Raw genomic sequence first — 27,596 nt, 5'->3', positions numbered from 1 at the left:
ACTTGAAGCATTCATAAATTTATTCATATGGATTGTTTCATATCAACAGAACTTTTCCCCACTAATTCCAAAGTTCTTTGAAGGCTAAGAAGTCATGTCCTTTACTATACCAATTCTGTATCAATTTATTGTTTCAGATTTTCCCCTTCAAAAAGTTAATGCATAAAGATCATATGATCTGATAAAAGAATCCATTTCAGATGTCATTTCCCTCGATACCCTTTAATCATATTCTTATCACTTCAATCCTCATATGAATTAGCATAGGTAAACACAACAATGAGCAAAGACTGTGCATAGTGCTCAGACATTTTGGCTGCTTAAATTTGTCCTTCGGTAATTAACTCTTAACACCTTAGTTAAAAGAAAGAATATATTCACTCTCCAAGAACAATTTAATATTATACAGATGATTTTCATTTTAAAGAATTTGTTGTCCTTGACTAACTAAACAAGATATGTGAGCTTTTCCAACCAGATCCACAGAACAAAATCAATGGCCATTACACATAGGTTGTTTTACAGAAAACAAACTGTATGGAACAAGTTACATGAGACAGCTGGCCAGATCTGACAACTCACTAACATATTGATGGGGAAGACTCACTGTCCCTGACCCTTCTAGCCACATCTTATCCCAGCCACGTAGTCCTGCCTCATCCTCATGGTCATGATGTCTTACAACTGAGCTGATCCAGCTCATTAACCCAAAAGAAAATTCTCTAATTTGTTTTGCTGGTTTAGTAAGCCATTTCAGATCATGGAAAGGTCCGATGAATAGCTGAGCTGGCAGAACAGGGCACTTGAGGTTTTGAAAAAGACAGTTATCAATTATCCAAAAAAAACGACCCAAAAACAGTTCCTAATAAATCATGGCATATTTGTCAAGAGGTTGAGGAAAATAAAAAACTATTGCTTTTTAATTTTATGCATACATATTCTATTTTATTCAGTAACATAGCTCAAAAAATTTACAGCAACTTATAACTATGCAGATAATGATAGAAAAGCCTCATTATAGCTATCTCATGGAGAAAAACAAGTAATAACATTGTAGAAAAAACATACTAAATGCTTTCTTTAACAACAAATACTTAAAGTATTCCAAGGGCAATCTGGTCAAAGTAGAAATTTCTCCTATATTGTACAAGTCTAAGCAGATGCTTTCAAGACAGATATGTAAACTTAATAGACAGAGTAACATCTGGGCAGCAGAATCAATTCACAGCCATGTAGGGACATTACTGCTGAGCTAAAACATGGCAGTTTTTATTATGAGGATGGGAACTTCAGCTGACTTTTACTTTGAAATTTTAGGTAGTATGAAGCATGGTTGTTGCAACCGCTACAATATTTGTTGGATAAACCGTTTAGAACTCCCTAATCATCAACACTACCTGAATTAAAGAGCTGATCTACAGAACAGTAGATCTAGAACCGTAACTCTACACTTGTAGAGTCCTAAACCCACACAGAAGTTAGTCACTTCATAGAAATAGGATTTTTAACCCTTCAGCAGAGCTTATTCTTCTAAAATTCATGGTTTAAATGCAATCCTCACTAGCTTCTGAGAAGTGACAAGACCTTAGACCGAAAGGGTAGCTAACATTATCAGAGGCACCTTGAAATCATGGTGAGCCTCATGCGGTCATCTATTTCTGCCTGAAAGATTTGTATGGGGAAAAACTCAGTCCGTCAAATCATGCAGCCCTTTGCTTTATAGGCAAGTTTAATCAGACATGATCCTAATGATACATTTCAGAATGTTATTTATGTTGAATATTCTACTGTTAGATCTTGGAGATAATAGGGCAAGCAACACATTTAGAGCTTTGTAAATTGTTTCTGTCACCCAGATTAATTTATTTGGACAAGAAAGCCCTTCCAGTGTTAGTTTTCAACATCAAAATGGCTAAAACACATCACTGAAGCCCTTGGTGTAAAGTCTGTGCCACAAAGCCAGATTATATCACTGTACAGTTATCACTCAGCTCTGGTATTTCTGTCGTGGATCATTAACCAGGTGCTAAGGGGACAAATGGCAGCATTTGTCACTTGATAGCTTGCACCGGTTTTGTGCAAAGAGCTTATTTTATCGAAGGTTCACATTCTACATGTTTATGACAATTCTGTAAACACATTAAAGTACAAAGTTTTAGTGGAGAAGAAATGACTATGTACAATTATCTCCAAGTTTAAAACCCTAATGGCAATTTATTTGCTATATTAGCAGTTTCCAGGTGTAATTTACTTTCCTTCAACCTCATCTTTTCCTTTTCATTATACTAATTCACTCATTCCGGAAGAGCAGTATTTTACAGCATAGCCAAACATTTTAAAGTAATAGCTGCTGCCAGTTTTCAGTGGCTGCACCAAAGTGCTTTAATTCAAAGCATTGTATGATAGCATGCAAGTCAATGCCAAAGTCTTTTCACTGCACAACCATTACAAACAAATGGAGTTAAACAGGCTGGAACAGAGAGAACTAGATTGGTTTAGAATGCCCAACACAATGCATACTTCCAGGGGCATGACATTGTTACACTCTTGCACAAGAGAACTGCATCTACAGTCAGAAGATATTGGAACAATGTAATTTTTGTCTGAATTACTTGAATGCCACACAACTGGGAGAAAGCTGATCTAAGTTGTTTTTTTTTCAATTTATTTTTATTTTTTAATACCCAAGATCATGATGGATTTTAGTTATACTTTTGCTTTATATATATTGCTTGTGTTTTTACTAGAAGAGAAACATCTCCCTTCTCTTCAAGTAAATAGGACAAGGCGTCAAAAACAAAACAAACCCCAAATATTTTATTGTGATTAAAGTAGCTAGCAGCTAGCCAGATTAAACCAAAATACTTTGAAGCAATTAATGTAATTGATTACTCAGAATCAGAAGACAGTAAATAATTACTCAACAGGTTCCAAAGGTGAACATAATTAGAATAATTAACTATGTCAGGCAATAAATTATTCTGCTCAGTACTGGTCCAATAAAATAAAGAATCTTTAAACAACGACTAGCAAGAAAACTACTTGTTCCAAGTATTTTCCAAGGCCTGGACTATAGGAATGTAACGTATGAAAATGTTTTTTTTTGAGCAATATCTTTTTTTTTTTTCCCTGAAGGTTACAAAATAACCTGAGAAATAAGTGGTTGCAACCCATGAGGATTTGAATAATTAGTTTAGGTCAGCCTATGTATTTGTAACAAGCTTAACAGCTTTCCTTTGAACAATCTCAGATTCATTAGTTAAAAGCGAATTTCTGGGATTCAATACAGAAAAAAATATATTCTACAATGGAAAAAGGAAAAGGGCAAATACATTCACTAAGGGGTTGACACATTTTTAATGGAGTCTTAAATAAGATGACTTAGAATGGTGGTCTACATAGGCACTGTGTCGAGCACATGCAGTGAAAATTAGCCTCTGTTTGAGCAGGAGTTAGTTACTAAAATGTAGGCACATAGTTGCCCATAAGTTAGCAAAGACAGCCAGATTTTTGAGGTGTACTCTGCTGTTCCCTCTGCATTCTTTGTGGTAAACACTACATGAAACAGCAAATAAATAGGAAGGTTGAACAAAATTTACCAGACAGTGAACCTAATGTAAAGAAGCTGTAGTATGATATGGTTATGATATCAGACAGAATCTGTAATTTAACATTTAATTTATGACTATATATTGAGATAATGAAATCATGTTAGTCTTGGGGTTTTCCTGTTGTTAATGTAAAGGGTATACCAGCAAGACTGAGTACAGCAGGCGTTGTTGTTTAACTTGAGATCATAAGCACTTGGAAAGTTTTTTTTCATCAAATAGCAGACCTACCTACCCCCAAAAAAGGATCTCATCTCCCTCCCAGGCCAGGTGGGTAAGAAATCTTGCTCTTCCACAATATTTTCTATAGCTGCTGATGCTTAGAACACACACAAAACCAGGTTGCATTGAGAACCATCCTAACAATTCCACTTTTTCTATACATCTCCAAGGTCCTGTTCCTCTCCCTCCCTAAGAGGATATTGCACAGAATTTAAATAAAAAGTTGGGAAATGGCAAGGTACTTGTCTCTAACATACTCAGTAAACTCTCAGATGGAGAGGAGTATTACTTGCATGAATTGATTTTAGCAGTCATGATGCAACTTTGACATTCCCCATGGGGAGACTGGGTTTTGCAAAATATGTGAGCTTTCATTCTCCAGTTAAGGTGGAAGTCTAATCTAAATAATATAATATTGACTTCACTTATATTGACTAGAACTTTCCTTACTGTGACTTGAATACATTAATTAAGCAATAACAGAAGCAGGGAAACCAAAATGAAACAAAAAAACACCTTAAAATATAAATCAAAAGTTTCCTCAGTGATCTAATGTGGACAATACTTGCAAGAGAACAAAGTTAACAATCAGAAAACATCAAATGAGTGAGTTCATACAGTGTATTTTTGTCTTCTCTTCAAGGCTCAACATTATTTGGGAAGAAAACAGGAATTTAGTAGCTTCTGGAGCAGCCCTGAGATGCTGAAAAATTGTTATAAAGAAAACTGAACACAGAAAATCCTTACAGAGGAGAAAGTCTAAGGACTACATTTTTTTTTTTCCCTGCAGAAAATGGTAAAGGAATACCAAGGCAAGGTAGACAGACATACTGTACAAGCAAGTTCTGGGACAGACTGCTAATGGCTGACCTAAAGACGTGAAATTATGAGTAAGATGCAGAGGCAACAAGCAGGTTATGGGAGAATTGGCTTATTGAATAGAACAAACTGAAAAAGCAAGTACAATATAGCAGGGAAGTGCAAAAGGCATAGCTAAAATTGAGTGGGAGAGGGAGACAATCACACCAGCTTCACAGAAGAGGCAGGTCTATGAAGGTCCTACTTATGGAAATTTGAACGCTTATCAAGGAAACAGCAGCATGTGCTTTATGCCAGGTGCAGATTTTAGGTTGAAGGAAGTCTAAAAGAAAACACAGTGGGGGAAATGTCTTTTGTTTGTCATCAATAGTGGTTAACAGATTCCCAGAAGAATTTAAAGAGGATTATTGCAGGCTTGTGACATTCAGAAACGAAAGTTGTGATTAGATTCAGGGGAAATAGTTTGAAAATGTAAAGAGAGGATAATTGTCTACATCAGGGTTGTGCTAGAACACAAGAAAGGAATAAAGATGCTCAAGCATTCCTTACGTAGCATGAACATAAGTGCAGATGAAACATGTTGGTTCTGGCTCAAGTTATAAACACACTTAAGGAAAATGCTGCCTCAAGTTTTGATTTTGACAGTAAGGATTTCTTTGTTAAAGACAGATAATTAAAGGAATTGTGGTGTTATGGGAGTGAATTTCCAGATATATTTGGAAAAAAATTACACATGTTAACAGTAAAGTTGGGATACCCAACTGAATTATTTCAGTAAATTCATGGAAATAACAAGTAAAAGCGATTTCAAAGTTGATTTTTGATAATGAAGGATAATTTTGATATATGTATATATATTTTGATATATATATATTTTGATATATATAATTTTGATAATGAAGGAGATCCCCCCATAGCAAACTTTGGATAAAATAAATCTAAGTTCATGAGGGAAAAATTAAGGGAAGAATAAGCAAATAGAAGAAGCTAGCAATGAACTTATGTCAAGAGTGCAGAAAAATGCGCAATTAAATTAGTGCAATCTACTCAGAGACGTTTAATGAGAAGGAGATGGGAAGTTTCCCTAGAACCCCTAAAAATTTCACGTAGATTATGTGACACACTAACCAGTCAATCATCATCTATTATACTTTTTCAACAAGAGGTTACATACTATTCAATAGATCAGCTCTCTCATTCATGATTTCTTTTTGAATTTATGGATACCACTTCTAGCTACAATGTAGCTAGATGATTTGTACTTCTATTGTAAGGAACACAGTAACTGTCAGAAAGTGAGACCTAGCTGTCCATCAGAATCAATAACAGATGGTAAAGAGCATAAACAAAAAAGCAATGGAGGAGTGATTTGTCTCTGGTACATTCTCACTCTGTACTGAACGCACAAGTCTACCTGAGATGGAAGATGCATTCAGATCATATTATAGCCATGGGGGAACACGTCTTGCATGAATTTGCCTAAGCTCATTTGAACTTTACTACATTTTTCTGACAATATTGTTTGCAATGAGTTTTACAGAGTTATGAATTGCATAAAAAACCAAAACAGCAACATGTTAAGATTCTGCCTGCTAAATGCCACTCAAAGAAACTAATGGGAGGAATAATGAATAATCTTTCTCCTTTTTATTTTCCTCACAATAGTATGCAGATATGAAAGTCATTTTCCACTGACTTTAACCCCATCCTTTTGTGGAGATAACAAATGAGCATGAAAAGAGCACTTGTTTGCAATGATCTGACTTACTGCACAAATAATTTCAAACTGAAAAGTGAAATTCTAGATAAAGAAATACGAGTTTACAGGTTAATCTTATTTATAGCTATAATTTGTAATGCCTTGTTGAGGTAAGTTATAACCTTTTCCATGTGGGTGTACTGAGGAATCCACTTGACATTTCCCATTTCTTTAAGTTGTTATAACAGTAAATTATCCAAATCCAGAAGTAGGATTCTGAAGAGCAGAATATACACAGTGATTCTAAATAACTGAGTAGTTTTCTTTGTTAGCGTACAACTTTTAAATTTTAATATTTCAAAGGCTGGCATAGTTTAATTAATATAGAAAGGGTCTTCGAAGAGATTGTAAAGAAAGAAAGCTTTACCCATATGCTGAATGTGCTTATACTAAATATGAAATATCTAAAAGTGTATAGTTTTCAAGAATTCTGGAAAATCCTATGTTCTAATAAAATGCAGTCTAATAATTAAGTCTAAACAGACAAAGTCTAGAGAAAAGCTGATGATTATACAACATGGCCCTCCAGTGAATTTGGGATCACAAGTAATTACTGTTATCAGGCTTGGCATTCAAGACAATCTGATAGGCTCAGATAAGATTGTTATCAGGCAGAAACAATCTGATAATTTGACTGTTGGATCATTGCAAGTAAACAGCAGAAGCCTTTCACAGGCATCTTTTCCTTCAGAGGTCTAATTCCAGAATAATTTCTCCAACTAACTAGAAACATTTGATACTGCCTAAAGGTGCAACTCTAAAAATTTGTGACTTTCCATTATAGGGTGAAATAATCATTCTTCATATTTGTTGTCATTTAACAAATGTCGCTGATCAAAACAGTTATTGACATGGCTAAAAATTGCATCTTCTGAAATCTTTCTGAAGTGAAAACTGTAGTATATTAAAAACGGTATCTCTAATTTCAGGAAAAAAAAAAAAATCACAGAATCATCCAGGTTGGAAGAGACCTCCAAGATCACCCAGTCCAACCCCTGACCTAACACTAACAAGTCCTCCACCAAACCATATCACTAAGCTCTACATCTAAACATCTTTTAAAGACCTCCAGGGATGGTGACTCAACTACTTCCTTGGGCAGCCGATTCCAATGCCTAACAACCCTTTCAGTAAAGAAGTTCTTCCTAATATTCAACCTAAACCTCCCCTGGCGCAACTTTAGCCCCTCATCCTGTCACCAGGCACGTGGGAGAATAGACCAACCCCCACCTCGCTACAGCCTCCTTTAAGTTATCTATATGTCAGATAATCCATAAAATAAAGTTAATGCAATATTTTCAGTGTTTTAACATCACTCAGTCATGTCTTCAGTTTTCTACAGGTAAAGTCAAAAATAAAAAATAAAAAATCAGCTTTCATCTTGAACTTCAAAAATTTTTAAGGAAGGATAAATATTTTTAGCATTCAAAAAACTCCTTTATATGTTAGTACTGAGCTTCAATGAGGAGTTTCAAAAAGATGTATAAATCACAGTCACCATGGAAAAATATAAGTTAATATGGCCAAGAGAGAAAAAAATAATCTGTATTTATATTCAGTAAAGGCAATCATACTGAAAAAAGAAAGTCTGTACATAATTGGGGACAACAAATCTTGTACCTATTTGCAAAGTAATATGCCTCAAAAAAAACAACCAAACAAACATGATTTGAAAGACATTATCACCAAGCAAAGAATATTTCTTTAAATTACTATAGAACACACTTCCATTATTTTTCTATAATATAAGACAAACAGGAGGAAAACTTGGGGTGAGTTTAGAGGAAAAAGGAAGTAAAAAACCCCACACTGTACTTAAGAGGTCAACGGAGTGGTTTTTTTTTTTTTTTTTTTAAAGTTTGGGTAAGAGAGAACTAAGAATAAATAACATATCAGACAATAACATGTCTTTAGGCTATGAAATCCAAATAGGAATTAACACTTACTGTGGTACGCAATGCATAACTAAAGACAGCAGCATAAAATTATGATAAAGAAAATGCAGGCTATATAGATAGAAAAAGCTTACTGACAATAAAATATTATTTCCCAAGAGAAGCAATAGGAACTACATATCAAGAAATTTTAAACTGTTCCACTCCGAAATTTTAAAAGAATATATTACATAAGAGTTTTGCCTGATGATACATACTTATTAAAACTATACTTATTTTGACTAAAGTATAAAAAGGCTCCAGAAAATTATTCATTTAATTTATTTTCCTTAACTGAAATTAATTTCTTAGTTTTTAAGAAAATTATCTTGTTCCCAACTGGTTTGCTTCATAATCTGCTTAGCAAGGCAGCTGTCAGGGTCTATAACAGCTTTACAGTACATCCAAGTCACAAATGTTTCCCAACAAAAACATGATCCCAATGCCAGTAATGAGTGAATGACTGAGTATAGAAGGGGCATCTGGACTTTTTCTGGTCCAATCTCCTGTTCATAGCATGGCCCACACTGAAGTTCTGTCAAGTTGCTCTCTCATCCAGTGGAGTCCTGAATATCCCAAAGGATGGATATTCTACAGCCTCCTTTGCCAACTTGTTATAATACCTCTTCCCATCACACTGAATTATTTTTCTGGTCATTATCTGACTCTCACTTGTTGCAACTTGTGTCCATTAACTCTTTTTGGAATCACACAGTGAAGGGACAAGAATCTCCTTTTGTCTCCTCCATAAACTCCCATTAGGTAGCTGAACTCCACCACTTTTTATTTCAAAGATAATATAACCCCATGTCAAAATTTCATTGCATGATAAGGAACCTCAAAGAACCTTAGCCCCCTTTTTGCAGTTGAGCTCCCAAAAGTCCATGTGTGTCAAATGGGGAAAACACACCTCTGCAAAACAAAATCTCAAGAAAAAAAAACACACAAAAAAAAGAAAAAGAAACAACACCATCCCTGCTTCCATGACAGAATCCATGCCGCACTAGAGGTCTTAGGTACTCTGTCCCTAATCATCATTTGAAAGATTTACAGTTTTTATTTGGCAGACAAGTTTCCAAAATACCTGGATATATTCTTTTACCCCAGGAGTCATTCATCTTTTATCAGGGTGTATAGTAAACAGCGCATTACACACACCCTGAATAGAAAGCCTGGATCGATCTCCTAAAATCAGGATAGCCAGTTTTGTAAGTAACTGGAGATCAGAGAAAAGGAAAGCTCACAAAGCAAGATGTTTTCAGTTTTCCAAAATCTATCTTGCTAAAAATAAAAACAGATAAAATTCTAGACTTCTACCCACATGAGGTAGAAAATACCATCATTAAGAAAGTGAAAACATTTTTGGGTAACAGAAAATAAAGCTTAAATTCAAGAGTTGTTTAAACAGTTATTTTTCCAGAATACACTAATTGAAATAATCCAGTTAGGGGCCCACATACTCAAATATTTTGCAGTTATTTAGCAAATTCAAAAAGGCAGCAGGAGACAGAAGATTGGTGCATTATGAACTTACACTGTTGAATTTAATATTTTATCCTGCTGAGTGCATTGGCAAGACAAGTTATTTGTTCAACTACCAGAAGATAACAGGATGAAGTTAACATGAGATCTTGTGGAAACATTTATTGATTACAATAATTTGAAACTATTAATGAAGAGACTACACTGCAATATACTTCACTTCATAGTAATACTGGGCTAACTTATGACTCTACTTACTGTAGTATGGACAATCAAAACCTGGCAGCATTTTACTGCAACTTTTTGAACCAATAGCCTCATATTTTACATATAAACATAATTCAACGAATTAGTAACATAATTCCCTCCATTGTGATCACCTAGATTTTCAAAAACAGGAGTACATATAGACTTTTTCTGACAAGCTTTTGAACAAAAGTAGTTTTGCTTTTAGGTTTGACCAATATCAGCTTGGTATCAATTATTCATGATATTCCTGGAAGACAAACTGGATAATTGTGATTTGTCAGAGAAGTCCCATATTTTGACTGTTTTCTTCCCTAACTGGTTGCTCCTGTGCAACCAATGCCCAGTTGTATAATGTGAACTATCCTGCTTTTCTCAGGAAGATTTTTTTCTTTTCAATTTTATTAATGTTATTATGTTGAACTACACAAAGAGACAAGCAGATGATCAGACAAGATTCATGAGAGAGTAATTTTGTTGTGCAAAACATGATTGTGAGAGGAAGATGTGAGGAAGAACAGAAGACCACTGACTGTCCTGCAAAGAATAAGCACAACCTACAAAGAATCCTGCATAGCTGGCCTATATAGTAACCTCTGAAAAAAGAGAGACAAAAACCTGAAATAGCCATTCTATTGAACAAATGATCTGCCTATTTCTTGATTAAAGCCTACTAATAAAGAATGATTGATCTAATACTGAAAACATAGAGTGAATATTTACCTAATTATCAAAAGTAAATGATATCTCGTAAGTTCTAAGTATCTGCAACACATTGATTTAATTTCAAAATAGAACTATTAGGTGATTTTATAACTGCTTCAAAGGCCTAATCAGGTTTTAGAAAAATACATCATACTATTGTTTCCCTCATTTTTGCAGGTGAATTGTCTGTTAATTTTGTTAGTTCAACGGTTAGCTGGAACTCATTTTATGTGCCACCTTAGCAGATAAAAAGGAAAAAAGCCTGCTTCAAAAATCAGAGAGCAATTGACTTAAAATAATGAAATACTCATTAGGAGCCAGTGTTCAGCACAATTCACTGTATGGGAAATCATATTGGCGCATCATTCAAATGTCTTCACTGACTGACTGGAACACTAGGGGAGAAGGTTACTTACATGGATTAACCTGTTACCTGATTTCCTTAGGTTATCTCTAACTGTAATGCGAAAAAAAATTGCCTTCTTTAGTGAAAAAAGTCAGAACCAAAATTACTTAACTCTAGTAGAAGGAAGAGGGGAAGAGGGTGGTGGGGGTGTAGGGTTAGCTTCACTAGAAAAGCATTAGAATTGGCTTTTGCAAAAAACTCACCCTGCATTTTCAACATTGCTAGTACTGTGCAAAATAAATACTCCAGTGCCTTTTTTGAGTACTTGGTTTCCTCAATGAAGCTAAAGAATCCTTTTGTGAACATTTGGAAGAATTTGAAAAAATTAAAGTAACAATTACTTAATTACATAATTGATTTGTTACTGTTCTCAAAGTGAAAAAAAAGTACATGCTCACAATATGTAAAAGAACCAAATACTAAAAGATTGCCAAACATTTTAAGCAATACCACATATAGATAAAAAAAATCTATTATTCGTGTGGTGGAGCTGTATTTTTGATATAGGTTGTAACATTTTGTTTTGTCTGAGTATTTTTACTCAAACAGTTTGAACTTTCATTTGTCATCTGTTATTACATTGCTGCCACCAGTGAGCATTTCAACTGAAATATTCCAGCTTAAGTAAAAAAAGTTCAGGACAAACACTTATCCCAAACTATCAGTTCACAGCCACACTTTTTTTTCAATTAAATATTATTCCCATGATTTTTTTCCCCCTTTTTTTCCTTTTTTTTTTTTCCCCCATTATAATGGCAAAGATTATCTATAGAATATAGTTTGCACAACAGCTTGCATGGTGGTGTCTTACTAGAAGATAAGTGGATTTCATGCCGGTAATGTAAAAATATCATGTTGTCGTGCAACAAAGCATGCTGTCCTTCAACTCTCATTGTGTTTGCACTGAGCAACAAAGTACTCATTTTTAAATAAGTAGCTTTTCTCTAGTTCCTGACAGGACCTGCTGAAGTTACTGAAATGCCATGCCCTATGAGGGGCATTCAATTTGGCAATCTAATTTTCAGGTCAACTGGTAAGTTTCTCTAACCTTCCTTGAACTGTAATGACCTTCCATGACAACCATCCTGTAATGATTGCCATAAATTCATCCTAGTTTAGGCTTGCATAACTGGATGCTCATTCATAAAAGGGAGAGTGTGCTTTGCACATAGATGATATTTGAAAAGAAGAAAAAGGTGTGTATGTACACAAAACAAATTCAATTTTGAACAGAACTATGATGAATAGAGGGTAGAAAAGGTCCAGGGCAATTGAACAGAAACATATTGGTTGTCATGGTGAATAAAGTCCTATAGTAAGCAAAACATACTTCATTTTATTTAAACAGTTATCAGAAAACAATTAATTTTTCTTCTTCTGGAAAAAAAGACCATAAAAATTAATTTTGTTGACAAGAATACATATGGTGTAATATAAATACCTTCTACCTTAAGGTACAGTATTTATCACAATATTAAAATAAGCTTAGGTAGAATGCCACCAACAGAGACTGCTGGCTCAGTATGTTAACTACAGTTAAATATAGCATGAGAGTCTCGTATATCCTAGGTAACAGCTATTAAGCCTGAAGCCATAATATCTTGCCATTCAAGTTGTCAGCAGAGAGCATCAAGCAAACCGTTTGTCTGACAGGTCTTTTGAAACAACACTGTTAAATGTGAATACCATACACAGTTCAGAACATTGAAAATAATATTATTTTACAGAGGATAATTTCATCAGTGCAACTACACAAGCAAATGATGCAGCACAACTGCATTCCGTATGCCCATAAGAGAGCTAAAGCAGTTTCCACACACTCTTACTCCTGTGCTAAGATGATTCTTGCTGCAATTCCTCTCTCTACTTTACCTTCTAGTTCAAAATGTCCAACAATAAAAATATTTCTCTTTGACAATCCTAGAAGCTAAACCAATTTTTAAAGTGCTACAAGAGTATCTTTTATTCCGCACGGTTTTGTACTTCAGCTTCATGCCTTTGTGGTCAAGAATACCTGTTGCACAAATGTCTCATTCTTCAGTTTCTTCCAGCTGTCACTTCCCAGACAGGAGCATATCAGATACAGTGAATGGCCAAATACAGAATACTTAACTAAATCTTTATGTAAGTAACATGCGTTGTATGAAGTCATTAATTCCCAGTATATGACAGCCATAAGCTTGCTGTTATTTTATACTGCAGCCAGGACATGACTGTGCGGAACATGAATTCATTTGAGTTCACATTTGGATAGTTACTCTAACTATGGAGGGTGCTCTAGTTCCTCGTGAAAAGCAACGCCTTGCAGGGGACTGGATAACAGGCTGTGTTTTAATCCAAGTTTTGAGAGCACAGTAGGAAATACAAATAAATGACTTAAACCAAAAACATCTGGAATGAAAGTTCTGAGCCACCATGCTCGGTTATCTGGCAGTGTTAGTTTTCTGTCATGTATGAGCGCACCAAATTACTTTTACTTTGGAAGAAACTGATGAAAATGTTAGTCTGTATGCAGTTATGGCAGAACTTTCAAAGAAGTCACTTGTGAATGTTGTTTGCATACCTTTATTTTTCCCCCCCCCTCTGATCTGTGTTAGTTCTCTTTCACACTGCTAATTAATGGTAAGCTTTTACTTTTTCCTCTGGTCTTACTCTTTTTAGATTAAATTTAAAAAAGACTTGCAAAAGTACTGTGCAATACTAGTGGTGAGCACACGTTGTAAAAACAGACCATTAACAGGTGATGCACAGGTGCTCTGCCAGTGAAAGTTGCACTGTAACGTAGCAACAGGAACTTCATTGGTTGAAGACATTTTTGACAGTAAAGCCAAAAATACAAAGGGTGAACAGCAGCCAGATGTTCAGCCAGAAAAGAGAATGTAACAAACACTGAGCAGACATTTTTTATGCTGAGGGGATCATGAAGGCAATCATGGTACAAACAAGAAACAGAAACTACTGCTAAATCCAAGAGCAACACTAAGAGTCAATGGTGTTTCTCCCTCTAAGTTTTGCAAATCCAACTCAGAGATATTAGACTTGAACATCGTTCAAATAAATTAAAATACTTTTTCTTTTAAGAAAGAAGACTCTCTGGCTGCCTCTTCCCTTTAAAAAGGAAGGGCCACCCCCAAACTGCCCAGGAAACATATTTAATGAAATATATTCTGGGCATGAAAGGGAATGAAAAAAATCTATACAGTATTTTCTCAGCCCTCCCCCCCTTTTTTTTTTTTAGACTTGCAGACATTTTAAAGTAGGCTAAGAGCTAAAATAAAAACAAAACCAAAAACCACATGAAGCAAGCAGTTGATTAGATTTGCTTGAATGGTTGAAGAATTAAGGTAGATTCCAGCCTATCATTTCATGTCATCCCACTGGCTTGTGAACCCCTGAGAGTAGAGAAAGAGGGAGATCTAATTTAATAATAACAGATTTGACACAGAGACACATGGGATGTAAGAGTCAAATGGCAAGACAACATTTTCATGGTGGCTTCTGATCTTAATATCTTTCAGACCTCTTTCAAAACAAGCTGCTGAACAGAGAACACTACTATCTACTTCTTTCTCCAAGTTGCACTATAGTAGCTCACCAGGTTCTCAGATATCCTGCTCATACCTGTGTATAACAGCCCTAACTCTGTACATAAAAAATAAGAGTTTGGAAACCAACACCGTAACTTAGAGCCTGCCTGCTGAATTGTTAAAATACTATTCTGCTGCTACCGTAATTTCATTTTGTGGAAAAAGTGAAAATAGCAGATTTATTCTGAATATTGGAATACATATCAGTATATTTGCATGTTATTAATTTAAGAACTATTTTAAGCAATATAAAGCAATAGCAGAGTGAATGAAAACCTTTAAGGTGCTATAGAAATGGTAGAATTTATACAAGGCTGGACCTGCCAAGATCCACAGGCTTAGTTTGGATTTGCTCCTTTTTAAAGATCACAGATATTTTTTTCCCTGTCCCTGTAAGTGCCAAAAAAATAGAATCGGTATTTGCTTCTGGGTAAAGAGTTAAAAAAAATAATAACTTTTATTGCAGGGTGAAGTTTTGACTCTCCCATCCTCAGAACACTGATTTCTAATTTCTGTTTAGAAAATAAGAAAAACAAGTGACATATAAAGCACTATTTTTGTCATTAAATATTTAAAATTCAGTCAATTTTTATCATCTACTGTCAATTATAACTTGGTGGAAAACATGCACATGCATCTTGACCACAGTGCTATCCCTTTTAGCAAGCTGTACTTTAGTCAAAGAGCTTTCCTCAGCTCTGTTGACTGAAGGCTGTGTCTGAGAAGTGATCATCTTCATAATCCTATAATCCTACAGACAAATGAGAAGCCATCACTTAGCAGGTAACAAGCAAAGCTTATTGAAACACAGCATGCTTTGGCCACCATCAGTCATAGATTAGAAAATACAATACTGAGAGGCACAAAGCTACTGCACAACCTTGCATATAGTAATACTCATACATCTCAGAGCACTTTTCAGCGATGAGCTTTGTTTTTCAGATCAGTGCAGATTAACCTAACCTAAACTTCAGCTTCTATTTAGGAGAATGGCTTTTTATTTTTACAAGTAGAATTCTATGCTCTGTACAAAAAAAAAATAAAAACTTCAATTTATGTGTATATACAGTACATTTAAAGCACAAATTGGAAAAGATAATTGACTTTTGTCATGTGTATTCTTGGGCCCTTCAGGTGACTGATCCAAATTGTACATTGCTAAAAGATTAGGTAACTAAGAATTCCCCCCTACAGCACCTCTTCTGTTCTACTAAATTCTGCAAACAACTGTGTTTTCTTCACCAGAAATATACCATTATTCTAGCCATGAGATAACTTACAGCTTCTGCCAACTGTAAACTCATTGAGGTACCTGTTCGAGATGAACAAAGAACATCTTCAAGAACTGACACCATACAGAAGAATTCAGGAAAACAGCACAAAACAAACTAGTCTGATGAATTGAAGTGTTACCTGTGGAAAAGAGATGTGCAGAAAAGAACATGAGTCCAGGTTTAGTTGGTCACTCAGGCTCTGAAAAACCCATATGCTCAAAGCAAAGCAAGGCAACCTCCAAAGACAAGTTTTCATTTCTTTTGTAATTCTTTTAAGTATTAATCTGAATTAACACCATCTTTCCGGTTACAGATAAGCCTGAGAACATGGCTTATATGTGAGCTAAAGAATTTAAAGCACATTACAAATTAAGTTTGGAATTTGCTCATCCTGAACTTATTTGGAAAGACTGTTTCTACTTTTCTACAACATATATTCTCTTTGGTTTTATTCTGTTCACATTTCATTTTCTACAGCACATACAGTTTAAGTCTTGGGGCATTCTTTTCGTGCTCAAGGACAAAGAGAATAAAATTTTATTCTTAGAGAAATGTACAGCCAGGTCGGTTGAAGTATACTAGCCCTCAAGCATTCAGCCCATAGTCTATGGCAAAAACATCTTCAAAGGAAACTGTGCGTGCATTTGCCAAACAGAAACAGCTAATGCTAGGAATTAGAGAGGGAAATTCAAAGCTATAGAACTTCATCCAAAAGAAACAAGGAAAACCAGATGTCTTTGATAAGATAAATGATTCCACCAAGAACACGTGCAAGTGTTAAACTTCAATAAAATTTAAGTTATTGTTAAAGTTACTCAAAATAGGATATGCAGTACTTTTATTAAGCATAGGTTTTGAGGATTGGATTTCAAAAGTTTTGTGAAGGAATGTAATAGCCACAGTAGGATAAAGGCTTGAGATTTTACAGTAATATAACTTTGCTGTTAGATTAATCCATTGATAAAGCTATTTTTACAAGAGGTTTCTGACTCAAGATCTTACTTTTCATCTTACTGTATCTCCCTGATGCACAAAAACTTCCTTGTTAATAAAGACAGCAAATAAATACCCCAGAACTACACAGTAGTCCACAACATACTAGAGGCTTGTACTTGTCCTACCAAACACTGAACTCAGGCTCAGCTCAAAGGGCGCACACCAAGCCTTGCTATAGGAGGCTCAGCTGGCCTAAGAGTCTGAGCTAATGCTGATCAGCTGCACCTATTAGGCAACACCACATTATGGAAAACAGGGGAGGAAATGATAGAAATTTTTTTTTTTTTTTAAGAGGGCTTAAATTCAAGGCTTGGTCTAAAGGAGATCAGTTTTGATATTCAGTATCCACCTTTTTTTTTGGATCATTGCAATACCACAACATAGGACATACGTATTTTTAAACTATTCTCTGAAAATAAAACAGTTCAAAGAGACTACTGTCTGCATAAGTCTGGACCATAGCTCTCATTGAAACATACATAAGAATAGTACTTAGAAACTTCACAAGTAATAAACATTGTGCTAATAAGTTAAAAAACACAACAAGAAGGACCTCTGCGGACTACAATCAAGGCCTACAAGATAGTACACAATAAAAAAAAACAAACAAAAAAACATAACCAGAACAAGCCATTTCCCACAGGTTACACATCTGCTAAAGAAAATATTTATCCTTCTTAGTTATTAAAATACATACAAAAACAAGTCACCCAGATATTTCTGATACAAACATATTGTTATAATGGTACCCAAGGGCCCAGTAAGCTAAGATCTAGAGGTTGCAGTTAGCAAATGGTACAACTGAAAGTATATGATCACGGGGCTTGCCTTTCTAAGAGTATTCCACTGAACAAAGTGAACAAAATGCTCAGCTTGTTGTAGATTTAAAAAGTGGGGAAGTATAGTAAGCACACAGAACTCAGGAACCCACTTCCCTCCTGCATCCACCCCTCACTTACAGCTTGATCAAAACATTTAAGCTAGTCTATGAATTATTTTCCTAACCAAAACAAAAGAGTTCTTCCCTAGAAGAAGATAACCTCAACAACTCTATCTGAACATTTACAAGCAGTTCACACCAACCTACAGATCAGGATAATCAAGATGCTCTAATCACTGCACCATGAACAGAAGCCAGGGGAAAAAAGTAGCTTTTGACAACCTGTATCAAAATTTCTCAGAAAACATTGCCTGAGTCTTCTTACCTCTCCAGCAGATCACATACCTTCTATGAAGAAAAAACTCAGACTACACATAGCTCTTGTTAAGCTGGACTTCTGCCCCATAATATTAATCTTTTTGGTTGGTTGGTTTTGCTTTTTACCAAGTACAGCTTTTTCTTTAAAATACACCACCTTCATCTTTTTCCTTCTCTCCTGCTTCTCATGAATGTTCTAAACTAAGGCCTATGTTGCTTTTTAAGAGCCCAAGACCCTCCCGCTTCTTACTCAGGAAAGATTAATGGTTAACATGAGCCACCTGCTTGAATTGTCCCCTCTCATTTTCTCTGTCAGGTGTGTGAAACCCAAAGCAAAGAGCTTAAAGGATGGAAATAACCATGGTTATCCCAATATTCATATCTACTTCCGTAATAAAACACGTGACTCATAAGGTAGGAAGGAAAAGATCATCTTTTTAGATTTCTGTATGAACCAAAAGATGTTAATGTCAATATAAAGACAATTTGATTGAGATCTTGAAATTTGGTCAATTATTTGTCTATCACTTCAATGAAAACCATTCTATACACATACATATATTTTACTACACTCTTCCAATATCAGACAGTGCAAAATCTATCCTGTTTTTGTTACGTGTATTACAAACTCCAAGCAACTTGCAATAAACAGTCTTTTACTTGCTTTTTAAACTTGAAATTCTTTTAAGTGCTTCTAACTTAATTTTATTTATTTTTTTTTTTGGCAATAAACTCAATGAGTTCAGTTGTTCAATCTGCAATTGTGCATTTATATCACTGAATTTCAATTGAAATCAACATTAAACTCAATAAAACAATGAATACATCTATGAAGAGCAAAAGTAATTTAAAATCACTGAGTGTGAAAATAGAATAATTAATTCCTTGCTAACAAAAATAGAGGGATTCTACAAAATACAGTGTACAAAACAAAAAATGAAATGTTTCACAAAATAACCATTGTGCAAATGCAGAGTGAATATCAAGTTAAAGAACTGAACTCCATGGAACTGTGAGTATTATTTGCCTCCATCATATTTCATCATCAGGAAGAAAAGCAAAGAAAAAAAAAAACAAAACACCAGCATCTTTTCGAGATGCTTTTTGCCTAATCAAACAATGAGAAGTCTTTTTTTTTTCCTCTTTACAGAGAAAAGACTGGCCTAGTCTGGCAACAATCAGGCTGAGGTAAGTGAAAATTCTGTCCTTATTTAGAGCCAAATAAGTAATTAATTGAATTGGATCCACATTGCCCACTGTACCTGATTCATTCTGAGTGGAAGAATGCACTCTGTCATTAATTTGGATAGCTATTTATACACCACCATATACTTAAAAATGTAATGTATTCAATACACCATCCTCTGAGCCAGGCAGCTACTTTGTGTTTAGCTCAAAGCAGACTGTCATCATTTGGAAGTACTATAGCTCACATTCCCCAAAGCACTTGGCATGTCTCGTCGGAACCAAATTTTCAATAGACATAAGTCTGCTGTGAGAGAGTACTGTAAAGCTGCTCCCACACACAGTCCAGATGGGAGATACTGTATCTAAATTCATATTCCACGTTTGGTATCTAAATGGAAACTCATTTGCTCTCAAAAGCTGGTCCCAAAGGGGAAATTAAGATGCTAAAACAAAACCTAGAGCTGCCTTGAAAATCTGCTCTAACTTTTTCTTTTCAAAGAGCTTTGACTCTCATTTAAAACATGTTTTAAATAAAAGAAAATTAAAGACACTGAACCAAACCATATTTTCAGTTTTGGCGTGTAAGTGATTAGCAGTTGTTACAACAATCGTTTAAGAGCTAAGTCTTTTGCCAGAGTCCCCTGACTCTATGAAATACTTGGAGATTGTAGTTTGATAAATGTATCTTTTGGTGACATTGCCTCATTCACACTCTTTTCCATTCATCCAGTCCCAGTCACCACTTCAGCCAGTAAAGCTACAAGTGGAACTGTGTGATGAACCAGACCATGAGAAATAACTTGTACAAAAGAAGAAGTGAATTAGCTTCACAAGTTTCACTATGAAATCTCACAGAAAGCTGTACTGAAGCTCTACTAAAATTGAAGAAATTAAAATTGTCATTGGAAAAAGGGGTTGTTGAGGGCTGCTCATCAGCTGGGATCCACAGCTTTGTGATCAGGCCTCAGATATTCATGCCAAAAGTTGGAGCTAATATTCTCTTGTACTGGATGCTTACAATAAAGTTAATATGATAGGAATGATAACTGGACAGTGAAGTTGAACAAATAAAGGGGCAAAACTGGCAGTCCATCATAAGACATGCAAATGGATCACAGCTGCCAAAAGAGAAATGGTCAGTTACACTCCCCACTCCTTCCTTCCCACTTCCTTTTGGTGGATATGGTACTCTTTTAACATACAACTCGCTAACCCATCAGAAAATGTACCCCATAAAAAAATATGAACTTTTCTGTCAGATTAAAGAATCAAGTAGACTCAGCGGAGGGTCAAACACCCACACTGGGGCAGGAAATGGAAGAGAGAGGGTGTTTGTCCAGGAACAGGTAGGGGAGAAAGGAAGAAGTGAAATGCTCCTGTTGGCAGTAGGAATTTGTTTTGTCTGGCCAGCCTCTGTATCTTTTCTCTAGTAGTAGATACAAAGAAACCACAAAGTGAGAACAACTAGATCCTATTTTACCAAGTCAGAAAAAAAGGAAGAGGAAAAAAAAAAAAAGAAAGAAAGAAATATCTGGAGACATAATTTGCTTTTTGCATAAGAAAGTAGAAAAAGTCATTAGGGTAAAAGTCTAGTTAGTAAGCACTTTGCATTTTCATCCACTATAAACAAAAGATAGGAAACATAAAATGTTCCTAGTAAGAGAGTTAAACTGAATTTATACTCAAAGTAGGAAAAAAAATACTTCTGGTTACTTGTATACTATTAACAAGTTTTTTTTCTCAAAAATGTGGCATGGTGGATCATTTAATTGTTGACAACTACCTCATCAGTTCCAGAGAGACTTGCTGTCATTGAAAAATTGACTAAGACTGAAAGAAATTGAAGAGCACCTAACACATTCTTGTCTACCCTTTTCCACAGGTCCAACTTCAGAAATTAGTACAGACTGCACATTATCTACAGTGATACGAATATTTTTTGATCAAACAGATTGTCAAGAGAGGGTGATGAGGCACCTGCTCCGACATGCTTTAAATGATATCATATTAGTCAATGTGTCTTTAAAAAAAATACTCCAGGTTGCATTCTTCCACTAGGTCTCAGGTTCTTGGCACCTTTGCCTACCTCAGATTCCATGTTCTCACTAATTCTCCTGTTTCTCACTATCATCTACTCTAGTTTTATTCAATGCCTATTTCTAACTTAAGAACAACCTGTCTGTGCATTAGCAAAAGACACTGAGAAGATACAGAGAACACTTTTAACAAAATCAGTGGGTTTTCTTAGGCAAACAGGCTTCAAGAATGGTTAATATAGTTGAAACAAGAATCTATACAGTCTCTGGAGTAATATCTTTCTATATTGTTTAGACTTTGAATCTGATCCTCAGAGACGATAATCATATCACACGGTGATCCAAGACTCTATAAATAATAATGAATTTTCACAATACCCAGCGCCAGCCCTCACAGTATCATCCTGTCTGTGTATCCAGGAATGCTTCTTGACAGCTGGTTTCAGCAACAAATTCGTGTTATTGTATATAGAATGCTACAATGAAGTTGAAGATTTTTTCAGATTTTTTTAAATTTTATTTTTATTTTTGGCTAAAAGCAGATTCTTATGAGAACTGTTAAAAGAAATGCAAAATTTTCAAACTCTTTAAGACCTCTCAAGGTCTTGAGCTGGTTCCCATTACTTATTGCAAATCTATGCTATACTGAAAAACTGGATAGTGTAGCAGCATCCTGCAGCAGAAAAGTAGTGTGACTGCGTTGTAACCAGGGGAATGGACTTTACAGCTGTCAAGCACTAAATTTTTCCTTCGTCAACAGCTCTCAAGACATGCAAGTTGCATTTCCTGTGACTAAACAAGTGTGCAGTGAGTGCCAAACCGGATTTTGTAAATGTAAATCAGCATCGATGCTAAATTCAATAGGTACATTAATTTAGCCAATGAAAATTTATCCCATAGGGAGGGCAATGAATCTGATCAAATGCATATTGCACATCTAAGTCAACTATTTTGTCACACTGCCAGTAAAATTTACAGGTTGGGTGGTAAAAATACCTTTTAAAATTATCATCACTTCAGAAAGGAAGTGTTTTGCTCAGCCTCTATACTATTAACACAAAACTTTTCATAAACTAGTATCTTATAAAAATAAAATAAACTGAACTTATGTGCAGGGACATCTCTGGCTTAATCAGTGTCTATTCTGATTAGACATCACTTCAGTCATACACTTCAACCTACATATTCATAATGTACTTATTCATGCTTTGATATTTCATATCAGAAATTTTATATTCTTTCCCATTCTTAAAATAGTATCTTTAAGCTATATTTTGCAACCAAAGCTATAGAAATTTTCCAGAAGAACATGTGTTTTTCTAATATTAAGATTAATAAACTCAGCAGAGCTTAGAGTATACTGACTTCTCAGTTTTAAACTAATAATGTTATTAATAATTCTTATATAACAATCTATTTTTATTAGATTGGCTTTCAGTGATGATTGATATTGAAGTTGAAGTAATCAATGACTTCCAGGAGGAGGCTATGGAAGTCCTCACCTGACACCTGAGGAATCCCAGCTGTCAACCTCCTACGGGCTAATGGCTATGATAGTATGTAGGTATTCAATTGCAGTCATTCTGTTGTCCACATTCATTTTTATCAATAACTTTAAATAACCAGTCTCTGAAAAAAGTATCTGATTTTGACACTTATTGTTGAAAGAAATGATTCCTCAGCAGTTCAGAAGCAATCAGCAGCACATTCTAATGCAACACAGTTATTACTGTGAGTGGAAAAAGGGAAACATCACAGCCACTTTTAAAAAGGGTTGAAAGGAAGGTCCTGAGAGCTATAGACTGGTCAGCTTCACTTCTGTGCCATGGAACAGATCCTCCTAGAAGCTATGGTAAGGCTTATGGAAGACAGGGTGATTTGAGACAGTTGATATAGTTTCACCAAGCTTAAAAGTAATGAAGGACAGAGAGACAGTGACTGTAAATTACATCTTTGGCCTTTTTCAACCCATTATTAATTAATTCATGACTATTTCAAAGACATTAAAATCTCCAGGTTCTATTGGACTACGAACGAGCAAGACTATGTAACAAATACTTTTCTATTCATCTATTCAGAATCAGAGCTACTCAGGTTTTCTGACAGACGGAAAATGTTATTGTTGTTTGGACTTGTGAAGCCAACACGGCTCCAGTGAGGGAAATGGAATTGTGTTTCTAATCCACAAAGATGTTATGAATTACACAAGATGTTTTACTCTGAAAGAAATATTGCCAGGAATCATATATTCTGGGGGTTTTGTCCTCCAATAGGATTAAATTAGGATTAATCAATTTTTATTATAAATAATAAAGTAAAAAATCTTGATCTGAAACAATACAGCAGGAAAGATTTTGGTTATACATTTACAGAGCTATTTGCAGTCCATTTTAGTGGCAGTGTTTGTCCCAGCTGTTAAGCTCTGAAAGCCTGTTTCCCAGACTAGTGTTGCATGTACCATTTGCATATACAGTACATCTTCATCAATGTCAAATTCAAAACCAGCCTCCAGAATATATTTTGTACTTTATATTCTAATGGGCTTTAAATCTTTGTTTAAAGGCTTCTGTCTGTTCTTTTTATTTTGGGATTTAATTTAGTCATGGAAGGTTAATTAGTCTTCAGATTTATAATTAGAGCAGTGAGTCAGCTCTTCCTCACCACTCTTCCTGTCCTGTGGTTTAGCTAGTTTTATACTAGAGTCTCAAAAGAAGAGAATGCAATTCATAATTTTATGCAAATATACTATCAATGTTAAAGGAAATGGAGATGGAAATCTTTTAAGTTCATCTGTGCAAGAATTTTACTCCACAAGATTTCATTAGAAGCACTAGAAAAAATACAAAGGAAGAAAGAGGCCCTTGTTGAAATGTAACATCTCATTTATGGCGAACTATTCATATTAGAGAGGACTTCATTACTGAAGAGAGAGCAAGGCTGTGTTTCTTAACCAAACTGCTGTTCATCAGGAAGGGTTGATTACACAAACCTGAATCTTTCGTAGGAACACATAAACTTCATCAGCACTTGGTAAAGCCTTATGCCAGAGCTTTCCTTCAACGAGCATTTGTATGCAACTAATAATGAAGAGTTTCAATAAGTTTATTTTGCAGGAAATCTTTTTGTAATTTAGGTAGAAAGGAAATTGGCCTAATGTCAGAATTGTTCGAATTGAAATTCAAGATTCAGTCAGTTCGAGATATTCAGCTACCAACTCTAAAAAAGCAAAATCCTTAATTATGTTTATTTGCTATAGTCTGGTTTATATTATAAGAAGTTGCCTATGTGGCTTAGCAAAAAATTGCATCATCTACAGACAATGGATTGCTTTGGCTAGCTGTGCAACATATCAAATGGCACATATTCCTCATCGAGAATAGGCCAACAAAATTAAGTAAAATTATGGCTGTAACAAATAAATTCCTTAGTTAAATGCAATGTTATGAAAGTAAAAGAAACTATTTGTACAAAGACAGTTCATTTTCTCTCTGTATGGGGAGAAACATCTTTGGTTATCCCATTATTGTTAAAGTAACACCTGGGAATGTCCAAAGTAAAAAGATAGAAAAACCAAATGCAGAAGGATTTGACAAGTTTCAGTCATTGTATGCATGATGTATGTGTTCAGATTGGTAAAACCGTATTGCATTTTTATTATTTCCTGTAGTAAACTTTTATGCCACATCACTGTCCTATACCTTAAACAAAATAAAAATGCAGTAAGGATACTAATCTCTAAGCTGATCACTGTAAATGCCCTCACTTGGAAAGAAATAAGTGCTTTCAGGGGTTGTCTAATTTAATTCTAAGCTAGTATGCAAGAGGCATAGAACAGACTGCTTATGAAGGTACTTTGTTCTCCCCATTGATTCTAGTGGGAGCCTAAACTAGATGCCTAATTTTTGGATGTCTAGAAGAAACATTCAGAAAATGCAAACATACATTAAAAAAAATATTTAGGAACTGAACTTTAGCTAGTTCTAATTGACAATGGCTAAGTGTTAATGAGAGCTCTGAAGCTAAAGACACAACCTTGGAGATTATGTTATTTAAGCTTGTTCATAATTCCTTTACTTTTCTCTGCTCCTTAAACTCGAAAATAAGTCCCTCGTTCTAAGTATTTGTTGGAAAAAACAACAAACAAGGCACTGCCAGCTGGCTTTTAGATACCATATAATATTTCTTTAGATAACTCAATAAGAAATGGCAAAACAAACAAATGAACAACCTCATTAAAAAGTGGTTTGAAAAATATGAATTCAATTGTAAAAAGATTTTTCTGAGCCTACGTGAATAAATACGGACAAGAGTTAAGATGTTTGCACTTTCATGCAAAATTTCTCTAAAATTTTACTTTAGATTAAAAGATTAAAAATTTACTTTAGATTAAAAGATTAAAAATTGTGACTGCTGAAGTCACTGCTGCTGCACAAAGGTGACCATAGCATACTGGACCCACAATAAAACATGAAGGTAAAGTTTCATCGTGTTATGCTTCCATATTCAGTGAAACAGTGATGGAAATGTTATACCTTCCAACAATCTACACACTGCGTGCTGACAATATTCTAAGATACTGAAGAGCATCATAAAACTTGATCCTGGCATTCAAGAATTAGACGTTTTGGGCAGAACACAGAAGCGTCTGCATTCCACCTTATGGTAATTCCATAAGGGGTTAACACCACATTCCTGTATCACAGCAGTGATCAGAGAGGAAGCTTGAAAACTTCTGTACGAAAACTTGTGCATTCCTTTAAAATTGAACTTCCTCTAATTGCCTCAAGCTACCCCATCTTACCTCTTACCTAAGATGTTTGATCCATGGATTTTATAGTATCGTTGCTGGAAATACATACTCTAGGTGATTTTAAACACCCATATAGTACATAAAAAACTGCTGGGAAGAGGAAAAAAGTATTTTCAGGTTTAAAATGTGTTTTAATTTTTGCCCATCTCTTCCTTTTTTTTGCACATCTCTTTCATTGAAATCTATTTCTTGTCTAAGCAAAATAATCAGTTGGGGAAAAATATAACTAATTAGATAGAATGGGCTCTTTGTGAAATAAATTGTGAATTTATTGTATAGATCTGCACATTTGTACCAGACGTTTCAGAAAGAGCAGTGATTTTCCTTAAGTAACAAACTGCATCCTTTATGCCACACTGACAATGGCCACATTTCAATGATTTAATGATTTTTTCCAGCCCCCTTTGTCTTACCTACACCAACAGTAGATTTAAAGTTTTCAGCAGTATAATATAGGTACTCTTTAATGCCCTGAAGCTTTTTCTATTCTATATAACTTACAGAAAGGGTTCTTACTAGAAAGAGAATAAAAGAACAATAGTAAGAACTGTTCAAAGTATGGGTATGTTTAAGAAGTGCACTAGTAATAGCATCTACTAAGGATCACAACAATTCACAGGATGAGTACATTAAAGTGGAAATGTAAATGGAAATACATTATCTGGATTAGTCATTCAGAAAGAAATAAAAATGTTGAAAATGCCCCTATACAAGGAAGCTTTAGTCACAAAGTGATGATGTCTTCTCCACTAGTGACAAGTTTTACATCTAAATGCAGTATTAAATGGCATACAAATGAAAGGCTCTAAAGTTGCAAAGTAGTTCACAAAAGATTCAAGATAATAATGTCAAAAGCAACGCCATTCTGCATTTTTTAAGTGTTCTGCTCCAGAATACCTCATGTTTCACTGATGGAAACCAAGTTCTTGCTTCTTCTGTTCTTCATGAAAGTGGAAGAAGTAAACAGCATGTTTGAAATGGACACCTGCAGACAATATTCACATTACTGACTTCAGACAAAATAAACACCCTAATAAGTACCTTAAAAGTTTTAAATAATAGTAATCATTGCTGTTTAGCAAAGACCTGATCTTTCCCAGGCCCTAGATGTAATGTTTAAAGGATTTCCTAGAGGCATTTTTACAGCAGATTTTTCAATGTGCTCAGAGATAAGTGTGAAGATCTTCACAGAGTCTCATTATCACTAGACCAAATTTGAGGAACAACACCACACAAACAAATTTATCAAACTGGCAGCTTGTTGCTGAGAAATGACCACTTCAAGGAGATACTTAATTTATCTACTATTGAAAGACTAACAACTCC

The 27,596-nt window shown here is 35.0% G+C and overlaps 2 protein-coding genes across 23 annotated transcripts in view; both read right to left on the bottom strand.

Moving 5' to 3' along the window:
* The window catches only part of LOC310881171 (uncharacterized protein), a 53,996-nt gene extending 35,468 nt beyond the window's left edge, over window positions 1-18,528 (bottom strand). For 4 of the 22 annotated variants that reach the window (XR_014572154.1, XR_014572155.1, XR_014572156.1 and 1 more), the window contains exons 1-2: window positions 18,264-18,444; window positions 16,081-16,181 (exon numbers count right to left, since the gene is read on the bottom strand). Coding sequence is in view for 3 of the 22 variants with exons in the window: in XM_083798091.1 (XP_083654217.1) it covers window positions 16,081-16,181; window positions 18,264-18,399 (237 nt within the window). In the remaining 19 variants the exon portion in view is untranslated. The other 18 variants (XR_014572152.1, XR_014572153.1, XR_014572162.1 and 15 more) reach the window with 14 other exon arrangements.
* Window positions 18,529-27,187: 8,659 nt separating this feature from the next.
* The window catches only part of LOC310881173 (uncharacterized protein), a 79,645-nt gene continuing 79,236 nt past the window's right edge, over window positions 27,188-27,596 (bottom strand). The window contains exon 11 of the mRNA XM_083798095.1: window positions 27,188-27,255. The gene's annotated coding sequence lies outside the window, so the exon portion shown is untranslated. The remainder of the gene's footprint in view (window positions 27,256-27,596) is intronic.

Source organism: Anser anser (assembly GCF_964211835.1).
Source record: "Anser anser genome assembly, chromosome: 14".
Classification (NCBI taxonomy): domain Eukaryota; kingdom Metazoa; phylum Chordata; class Aves; order Anseriformes; family Anatidae; genus Anser; species Anser anser.
The sequence above is the reverse complement of the archived record's forward strand: the minus strand, read 5'-3'. Positions and strand labels throughout refer to the sequence as shown.